Below are 10,379 nucleotides of genomic sequence, written 5' to 3'. Positions count from 1 at the left end.
GTCTTTTGTCAGTTTTCTCTCATAAAAACTGTCTTTACAAAAATATAAAAAATGGTTGTTTAGTCGAGCTGTTATCGGGATTGGCGCTTAGCAACACATTTGGCGATAGGTATTGCACGCCTCATAAGCGAAGCGTTGAGGTGGGTACTACTGTCACTTCGCGCAAAACATCTGATTTTTCAAACTTAAAATGTCTTTATGTATCATACATTGCACTTGTAAGATAATACATACACACACATATTAAGAAAAAACACTATTTTTAACATTCATGATATTTTTGATGTCATTTTTGTTATTTAAACTAGTTAAAAAACAGTTTAAAAAAGTTCTGTCTTGGACGTCCTGGACGACGTGGAGTGTGTCTGTATGTGCGGAGGATTTTCTTGTTAACACGATAGCGACCGAAATACTTTACTAATCGAGTCTTTTTTTTTCTCTTACGCTTGAGTATGCTCAGGAATAGAACCCTTTCATTTTTCAGGGTCTGATTCGATGTGGTTTAATTGTTATTAAATAAACAAAAAAAATATCGACTTTTTTTTATATTTATAGTGTACCTACTCAAAATTCACCATTATAAACTCGATTCTTTATACTATGTATAAGCCAAGGTTTAAAAAAATAAATTGGAAGTCAGTCCCTTAAACCTGCGCAGTTTCACATCTAGGTGGGGCCACAAGAAAAATAGCTCAATTATTACGGTACCGCTTTCTTTACTTTTCCAACTGTTTTATTTTATTTCTTTTTTGTATTTATAGTGTACTCTTTATAAATAATCAATTTTATTGTAAAGGATGAGATTATGAGGCGTGCACTTTTGGATTTTCCAAACTATTTTTTATTTATGTTAATTATTTTCTAGAAAAGATATAAGTTAACATCTCAGTTCAAAGAAGATATTAACATTATCATTTCTTAAAAAATTACCCAAACAAGTGTCGTCGTAGTAAATACGGATATATTAAGTATGGAATCATGTAGGTACATTGGAAAATCCTTTTTAAATCACTAATTAAATTGTCAAACATTGTCCGACAAACATATTACATCAAAAACAAACTTCGAGGATATGTAATCTGATTTAATATCACTTTACATTTTTTATTATCATCTAGGCGTTATTGGGAATTCTTAGTAAGACTGTCAATTTGTCTAATAAACATTGTTGAAAAGTATATAAAATTTGTTGCATCTCCGTTTTTTTAGCATATCTCCGAAACACACCAGAATGTTGAGGTTAGGCTTTATAATTTTCGCGGCATTTTATGTGGCCACCTGTTTGCCCATAGATAATAATCGTAAGTTGACAGTTATCTATAATTTAAATACAGATTATAAAAAATATTTAGGCGATATTTTTATCTGACATTTTTATTTGTTCACTTTTATAAACTGCATATGAATATAAAAATATGAATTAATTTTCGATTGAGATAATCAAAGAAAATTTTAAATATCTACAATTGTAAAATTTTATAAAATCAAAAACAATAATAAGAAAATGTTATAAAATATATTGATATTTCATAAAAAATATGGTATTTTTTTCAGAAAGCATCCTAATTAACCGCTTGCAGCGATCTGCTGAAGATTGTGGTCCGAACGGACACCCTCACCCACCATTCTGGCCACCACCACCTCCGTTCTGGCCACCAGGACCTCCTCCACCCTGGCATCATAGATTTGGAAACAATTGGGGACCTGGACCGCAGAATTTCCCACATTCTCAGGACATAAGACAAGATAATGAAGATGATTTTGGCAAATTACCATGTGATAATTGCAATAGTAATGCCGCCATAAGTAACTCTAAAAGTGACTCCGGAGACGCTATCTCGATAGCAATTTCGAGGTCTGGGAAACCAAAGACATAAGAAAAACCATAGAGAATTGTCATACCAAATTAACTAATAAATGAACATGCAACGAAAGATAGTACCTATTAATAAATTATTTTCGTCCGTTCCTGCATATAGTTAATAACAGAATATAGGCACATTAAAACTAGACGAAGCTTTAGTCACCATATCACCAGATCTATCAGTGAAAAACAAAGTTCCTATCAAAACCAGTTCAGCCATTTTGAGGATTAGCGTTACAGACAGTTTTTTTATAATTATATTATTATAACGTAAGCTTTTAAATGTATTAATTTAAAAGGACATTACAATATTATTAAGTTGTCCGTCGTTGCACATCCTCAACTGAACAAAGGCCTCCAATTATTTCAATTTCAATTATTTATTAGTACTAGTTATAGATTTTATTTATGACATAATGTTTAGTTTTAAATAAATGCAAGTTTTACGAAATATCTGTTTCTTTCTTGTTTTTTTTTTTTTAATTCAATAACTTATCTGTTTATGAATTTTGTTTTTGAATGTTAAAAAAATCCTTAAATTAAGAGCAATCTTATAGAACCATAGATAACAAATTATTATTAATACATAAGGTTGTTGAACCCGCTGAGTATCTATAAACTTCATAAACTAGAGTTAGCATATCGTTAGTATTCAAGGCAAATAATTTTAGACATTTATTATAGTGTTCCTGATTTTATTACTAGTGCTTAGTTTTTGCTAGACTTTTAATTGGTCGAACCGTTTTAATGTTATGTTCTAAGAAAAAGATAATTTTTTATACAAGATTGCACATTAATTTGATACGTTATGCCTTACGTTATGCTTCCTCCATACTGTGAAGAGTGATAAACGTTATGACATTACATGACATAATAATTGAGTAAAGACATAGAGAATCTGTGTAGAGGATATTTACAGTTTTTATTGAGTTTAATGTAGGCTACCTCCTTGGTAATCCTGTGTTATCACCACAGGTTATCACCTTAAATTAACGTAAATGATAAAACCGTAAAATCTGCGATTCTTCACTTTGCACACTAGTAAAGAAAAATAATACCTACACACTGATATTATTACTGTCCCTTTTCCTAACTACGTTGGCGTACTATTTCTGATGAGAAACCGTCAATAATTCGTATAACGTAAATAAGAAATATTCGTATTTAATTGTAATTTAATTTTTATAGAACCAATTTATTAAAACATAAAAGAAACTCGATACATATATCGATTTTGCGTGAATCATGAACCAGTTTCCATAAATCTATTTTTCTGCCGTTCCAGTTAACTCATCAATTTATGCAAAATTATTCATTCTAAATAACATATGTGAGGACTTTTTAATTAAATAAAAATGTCTTCCGCCTAATATTCCATATAAGGGTATTTTGTATACTTCCGGAGGAAGTTAGCTTTAAATTTGCAATGTCAATGTTAAAGGCGTAGGCGGTGCCCTTGCATCAAATAATATATAACCGTTTGACCCGCCGAATGTCTTCACAAAGCAAACAAAATGTCTAAGTATCTTGTGATTTTCCTGGTCTGCCTTGGTTGGAGCCTTGTTTCTGCTGCAGGTATTAATTTGTATCTTATTCATCACTAGCTGTGCCGCACGGTATCGCCCATTGGCAATAATTTATGTCTTATGTGCTATAGTACTGTAAAGTTTTATCCATCCAGCACTTTTTGAACCAATTTGTTACAAACATACAAAACCTTTACTCTTAATAATACATAATATGTATTAGAATAGACCAGCTTACCGTGGACTTCGCCCGATTTGCTTAAAACTTACACTTAAACATTTGCCAAAACCATTACATTTTTTAAAAAATAGCATAAAAATCCGTTGCGTATAATTTTAAAAATCTAAGCATAAACAGACAGACCAACAAAGAGCGGAAAGCGACTTTGTATAATTAACTTCATAGCCAGTACAATATGATATTGGCACCGTTATATAAATGTTCTTAGAGCTTTTGTTGTTACAAAGCTTACGGTCCAATGTTATTATTTTTTCTCATTATAGAGTCCCGTTTTGACATTGTACATAGATTACTGTTTATAATAATTTAGCACGTTTGAATACGTACAATACGTATATACATATATGTATTTTTTTTATTCTCATAGAAAATATAGCTAAATGACAACACCTTTTAATTAAAAATAGGTACTTATAAATATTTTTTTTAGTAAAATAGCATAGGTAATATTCACAAATAATTTGACAAATTTTAATTAGGTATGTTTGGTTAAACTAACTATTATTTAATCTGTTGTTAACAATGTAGTTAAACTCCATTTTGCAATTTCAGATGCGCAAAATAGAAATGACTACGAAGATAATAATATAGACGCAAGACATTTACACAAGAAAAGACGTTGTCACTTCGGATCCTGCGGAGGAGGCTTTGGCAATTACGGAGGTTTTGGAGGCCATCAAGGTTACGGGGGCTATGGGGGTTACCAAGGCTACCAGGGCTACCAAGGAGGCTATCAAGGCAACCAATACCCATACCCGCCTATCAATATAGGTATTAGTCAATCTCAATCTTCAGCGTCTGGTGGTTACGGTGGTTATAACCCTAATTACAATCAGTACAATGGATACCAAGGCTATCCAAACCACGGATATAACAGACCATATAGGCCCTTCTTCGGGAGCGGCTATGGTCCATCCAATAATCAATACAATGGAAACTATTACTTGGCAAATACTGGAAATGGTTATGGTTTAACAGGATTCGGAGGCGGATTTGGAGGCGGTTATGATGAACAGTATGATGGTGATGAACATTATGAAAGATCTGCAAGTAAGAAAGACTGAACTAGTAGATTTACGGACTGTAGGGTTGAAATAAATATAACTATGTATTAAGCAAATATGAGTATAAAATGTGGTATCTTTTTTGTTGTTTTATCGTTCACGTAAAAATATATTATGTTCACAATTATAATAGCTACTTTACGAAGGATATAAAACTCTGCTGATAAATAATTAATTTCTTTAAAATGTTTGTCTTCAACATCAATCACAGAGAGTTCGAGATTTATCACTTTCAAATACACCATTACCAGTTCCATGCATAATAAATTGTCATGATTATTTTTATGACGAAATGTATTACAAAATATATCGAACGTTGAACTGCGAACTATTTAATAAATCAATACATAAAACAAATCGCTTGCTTTTTTATCCTCTCCAATGTCATAATTGCCTCTATCAAGGAGTCAAAATACATTATCGTTTATTATATTACACATTTGCATATTTGATGTGGTAATTTAAGAACTCAAAGCTGTTTGTGGTTACCACAATATTTTAATAATTTAAGCAAACTATGTCCTTCCGGCAAACCTTGTGAAATGAGACTTGCAAAAAACTTTATGATGTTACCCATCGTGTCAATTAGCATTTAATATTACTATCCAAAATATTTATAGGATCACAGATAAATTATTGTACCGTAAGGTTTGTGATAAATTTTTGAGTGTCAATGCCTCACACGAATCTGACCTAGTTGGTGGGGGAACTTATGATATATAAAAACTAAGAGAAATGGTAGGTTAGTATTCACAACGAGAAAGGTACTCATCAAACTAAAAATGATCTCAAAACTGACAACCCTCCTGGCTATCCTAGCTGTGAGCAAAGCCGCGCCGTGGCTGGGTAAGTGATAATCCAAACGAAATTACCTATTGTTAACACTGATCTATTGTAAACATTATTCAGTGCATAAGTTATTGATTGAACATCGTGATTGTATTATTTGCATATTCTACTTCAGATTACGTCACAATCATGCACTTAACGACAATTTTGTCAATATCCTTCTTTATAATAAGATTTTTCACAACATTCAGAGATTGCTTATTCTAAAAATAATCTTATTTTTTCAGGTCATCCTGGAATCTATTTAAGACAAGCTCAGCCTCCTAGTATAGCGTTCGGTTTCGGCAGTGGCTTCAGCAGCGACATTGGTGGCATCAAACATACAAGCAGCTATGGAAATTCATTCCAAACTGGAAACGCTCAAGCTTACGGCGGTGGTTTTGGATCAGCTGATGGGAACACCTACGCTCGCGGTGTAGGATACGCTCAAACATACCCTCAATCAAACTGGAAACCCCAATATCAATATAGACACACAGTACCTCAAGATTTCCAGCAAGCATCCGCCGCTACATTCAACTCAGGAGGAAGGTCGTATAACTCTGCTTCCGCTCAAAGCTTCGGCAATATTGGATCAGCTGTTTCCTCTGCTCAATCTATCGACGGGATGGGTTCAGCTGTAAGTGCTGTACAGAATAACGGACAGTCGCAAACGGCAATTTCTTCCGTGAACAGTCTTGGACGCAACGGCTATGACTCCACCATTGCTACTACAAATAGTAACGGTCATGGCTATGGTACAGCTATTTCTAGAGGTGATAACTTAGGAGGATACCAATCTGCCATTTCCTCAACACAAGGGTACGGAAATCAGGGACAATTTGCTGTAGCTCAGAACGTTGGTGGATACAGAACAAGCAATGCTTACAATGTTAACCAAGGTTCAGTTCAAAACAGTGTAGCCATAAACGGGCCAGGCATTCAAGTAGCACAGACATATTCTAATAATAACGGTTATTATTAAACTTAAGACTGTGAATTAGTCATTTAAGTATTTTAATGTAATAATGGTTAAACCATTGTAATAAAGACTGCACTTAAAAATGTATTTTATTTGAAAATCCAAAATTTGTTGACATAAATTGAAGTTATGGTAATTTTCATGGAAGATATGTTTAATTTAGCGATTTTATCTAATAACTTCTATAATCGTGAATGTCACATATGTGGGCCGAAGTAGTTTAATTATATTATGTCTTGTTTATTTATTTTATACAGAAACCTGTTTGCATATACAGTTGCTACTTGCCACTGAGTCATATTTGATTTAAGGAAATTTAAAAAAGCACCTTCCTAATTTGAGATAAACATTTCTGAGATAACCGTTATATGAAAGTTGATTTTTTGGAGATTTAATATTAAAATATGACTATATGGTTGTCTCAAAATCCTTAGAATTTAGACCAACCGTATTCCTTAAATGTCAATAGTTTTCTTAAGAATTAATTTTAGAGACAGACTTTAATAAATAAAAAAAAAAAAAAATCATTTATTGAACAAGCTTCCTTACATCAGAATATAGACCCCAGACTCCCAATATAGCTTTCGCTGTGTTTCAGGAGTCTGTGCCTTCCCGATACATTACATCAGAATAGTTCATTAGTAATTAGTTACAAAAGAAAATTTTTACTTAATGTTGACAGATGAAAAATAATAATAAATTATAATAATATTTAAAACGATTTAGTTCCATAATAGCATATAGAATAATTATTAAGACAATTAAAATAATTAATACAATTAAAACAATTAATACAATCAAAATAATTATTTGACTAGTTAGTATATTTTATAGAATTAAAGATTTAAAAAAAAATGTGTATTTTGAAGACGTAGTGTAGGTAGGGTGTGGGTGTGTGTGTGGGTGTGTGTGTGTGTGTGTGTGTGTGTGTGTGTGTGTGTGTGTTTGTATGTGCGTATGTATGTGTGAATAATGTGAGAGTTCATTATGAGGCTTATTATATTTTCAATACATTCCAATGTCGTTTTTAACAAATAAAATAAAGTTTATAGAGACAGTAAAAAAAAAAATAACATTTTAAATTAATTATTATAAGTCAATAAAATTAAAGAAAATTATTTATTTTTTTCCTTTATATATTTGGTGTTTGTTTTGTATATGTGGGCATTAACAGGTGCTCCATTTCATAATAATCGAGTGGTAAAAGCCATTCTTTTAGCTTTTGTATCATTTTATAATTAGTGAGATCAAAAGCATTTTTAATATATAAACTGAAACGATTATAGAGGATGGGTGCTAGGTAATAAGACTGCCTTTGTGCAAAGCGAGTCTTAGTGTAAGGTACAGGTACACGATAGTTTCTTTTAGTATTCAAGGGATTATTATTTTTCGGTACCTCTAGGCGGTGAAACCGTTTAATTAATTGAAGTACAAAAATCTTACGAGCACATAAGAGATTAGCCCTCTTGAATAGCATCGAGGTAGTAGTACTTTGTGTGTCGTCTTCTTGTTCGTAGAGTATTTATTTAATACTTTTTTATTGCTCTGAGAATGTTACAATAAAACTTAACCTCAGAATACACTAAACATATAACCCATATGCGCTTCAAAAGAAGCTTCTTTTCGCGCACAAAGGTCTTATAGAACCAACTTCCTCATACGGTATTTCCAAACGGTTACGACTTAGGGACCTTCAAGAAAGAGCAACTCTTACCTCAAAGACACAACACACTCACAATGTCCCCGGCATTGAAAACTAACCATCAGGTGACGCGTCTGCTCTGTTGCCTCCTCTTATACAAAAATAAAGCATTGCTGTTTTGATATTGTATTGTATTTGATGATCATGATGAAGATTTTTCCAATGTTTGTTTCGTCGCGATTACCGCGTGATCCCAGTAAACGTAATTTTTTTGTGACTTCTTTTCTGTTATATTTTTGGATAAAGATGTGGGTAGCTTTTGTGTAAGTACCTTTTTGCCAATAAAAAATTAAAATTGATTCATTGTTTGATTTATACTTACTCTTTTAATTTGATTAATATTTTTAAGTAAGTCGATCGTATCGAAGCTGTGTATCGAAGAGCCTGCTTGTATTTGCTGGCGTGCCCTTTCTAGACTCTATATTTTATCAGTGACGAGACAGATAATATCTCAGAGATAATATAATACTATACTGTTACATAGTGTTAACTTTTACATCATACACATATTCATCAAAATCTCTACCTCTCTATACAGGGTGTCCCAAAAAGTAGTGATGAACGGAAGCTGGGAGGTAGAGGACCTAGAGGGCTATCCGAATCACCCCCATGTATGTTATGTGATTTTTCGTATTTTCGGAGTAATGACATTTTTTTCAATTTTTCATCTATCGCTGAGTACAATGATATTTTCACTCATGGTGACGTCAATTATTGCGCTAGATGCTTGATTTTTTTTGTGTGCTAAGCTGAAAGATAGGCCAATTCAGTATGGTAACATTTACTATCGTTAGATATTCGAATGGAATATAAAAAAAAATGCCAAGAAAGATAAAATTACCCAGTATGTTCTCAACTTCAAGGGCCCATAAAAAAATAAAATCACATAAAAAAAATTTTCCATTTGGCTTTTAAAAACTTGCTCTATCTATCATGTAGCTACCCTAAAAATTTCATTTTATTATTCAGAAGGCTTCAATTGAAAAATTGGAATCTAAATGTGGTTAGTGCAAAAATTTTATTAACATGATGATCATTAAAACCAATAAATAGGTTTTTAATGACCAGAAATTTTTAAAATAACTCCGCTGTTGCTCAATGTAAGTGCTACATCACCGTAAAAAGTTGTCTTTTAAATGTCTGAATGCCCTTTTATTATTTTTAATGGTTTCTTCTGCAACTATGAATTTCCGGGTTATTTCGTTCAAATTGTGGCATTATCTCAAGTAGCCGAGGTCTTTTTAGTATCTCCATTGAAACAAATCAATGGGGTTTAGGTCGAGGGACAGTGGAGGCCAGGCTTTAAGGCAGGCGTCACCGGCGCATGCGCAGGCTGCAACGACAAATCCATCTTTCAGGGTATCTTTGCCCTTTAAACTGGCCTCCACGGTCCGCGGACATAAACCCTATTGATTTTATTCCGTGGGGATACTACAAAGACGAGAGACTGAAAGATAGGGATAAAGACAAAGAAGTTGGTTAAAAAAAACTCAAGACAATCTCACATCTAGATTATACAATCGCAGACGTCAATAATATGCGTGTCTTGGTGATAGAAAATTGTTTTTTTTTTTTTTTTTTTATAAATATAAATTTTAAATTAAACACACGTTTGCAATTTCTTAACTTCTTATCATACTAGTCTAGAGTTTTAAAGTGGCATTCTAGCATTACATTACCCAGCCTTTTATATAATCACAAATGAATATTATTTTTGAATGCTTTAAGAAATTTACCGGATTGGAGGAAAATTGCTCAAAATTGGGAGAAGTGGACTGAGGGAAGAGAGGCCTTTGCCTAGCAGTGGGATAGTCATGGCTAATAATATTTAATAAAAACAAAATTAACATATAAATAGATATAAGCTAAAATATACGATTATTGTGTCCTAAAACTTTATTGTTAAAAAAGGCGACGGAAACAAATGACCATTGTGTCGCCTTTTATGGATATTTTTGTGTTTTGGAATTCGGAACACCCATAATTATGAATTAATTAACTCTATAACAGTTTAAATTCGACCTTAATATAGATTTTACAGTATATTAAAATCTGACCTAAATGTACAAAAAGCTAATAAAAATACTGTTAAATAATAAAAAGACAACGCATAGTTTGCGAATAAGTGACAAGCCTTAATGGTATATTATATATCTTTTCGTGTCACTGAGA

The 10,379-nt window shown here is 32.4% G+C and overlaps 1 protein-coding gene across 1 annotated transcript; it reads left to right on the top strand.

The window, feature by feature from the left end:
• Positions 1-1,228: 1,228 nt before the first annotated feature.
• On the top strand, positions 1,229-6,508 carry LOC123705975 (prisilkin-39-like). The gene is made up of 4 exons (XM_045655099.1): positions 1,229-1,301; positions 1,555-1,806; positions 4,184-4,681; positions 5,772-6,508. Exons 1-4 carry the CDS (start codon positions 1,232-1,234, stop codon positions 6,506-6,508), a joined length of 1,557 nt encoding a protein of 518 aa, XP_045511055.1. The 5' UTR covers positions 1,229-1,231.
• Positions 6,509-10,379: the final 3,871 nt, after the last annotated feature.

The sequence above is a fragment of the Colias croceus genome, chromosome 1 (genome assembly GCF_905220415.1).
Source record: "Colias croceus chromosome 1, ilColCroc2.1".
Taxonomy (NCBI): Eukaryota; Metazoa; Arthropoda; class Insecta; order Lepidoptera; family Pieridae; genus Colias; species Colias croceus.
This window is presented reverse-complemented; position numbering and strand designations above follow the sequence as displayed.

Bases quoted from the DNA above. Each gene is read 5' to 3' on its own strand.
- LOC123705975 (XM_045655099.1), top strand. From the start codon at position 1,232: ATGTTGAGGTTAGGCTTTATAATTTTCGCGGCATTTTATGTGGCCACC. The intron at 1,302-1,554 runs GTAAGTTGACAG...TATTTTTTTCAG, and splicing joins TTTGCCCATAGATAATAATC to AAAGCATCCTAATTAACCGC. The intron at 4,682-5,771 runs GTAAGAAAGACT...TTATTTTTTCAG, and splicing joins ACATTATGAAAGATCTGCAA to GTCATCCTGGAATCTATTTA.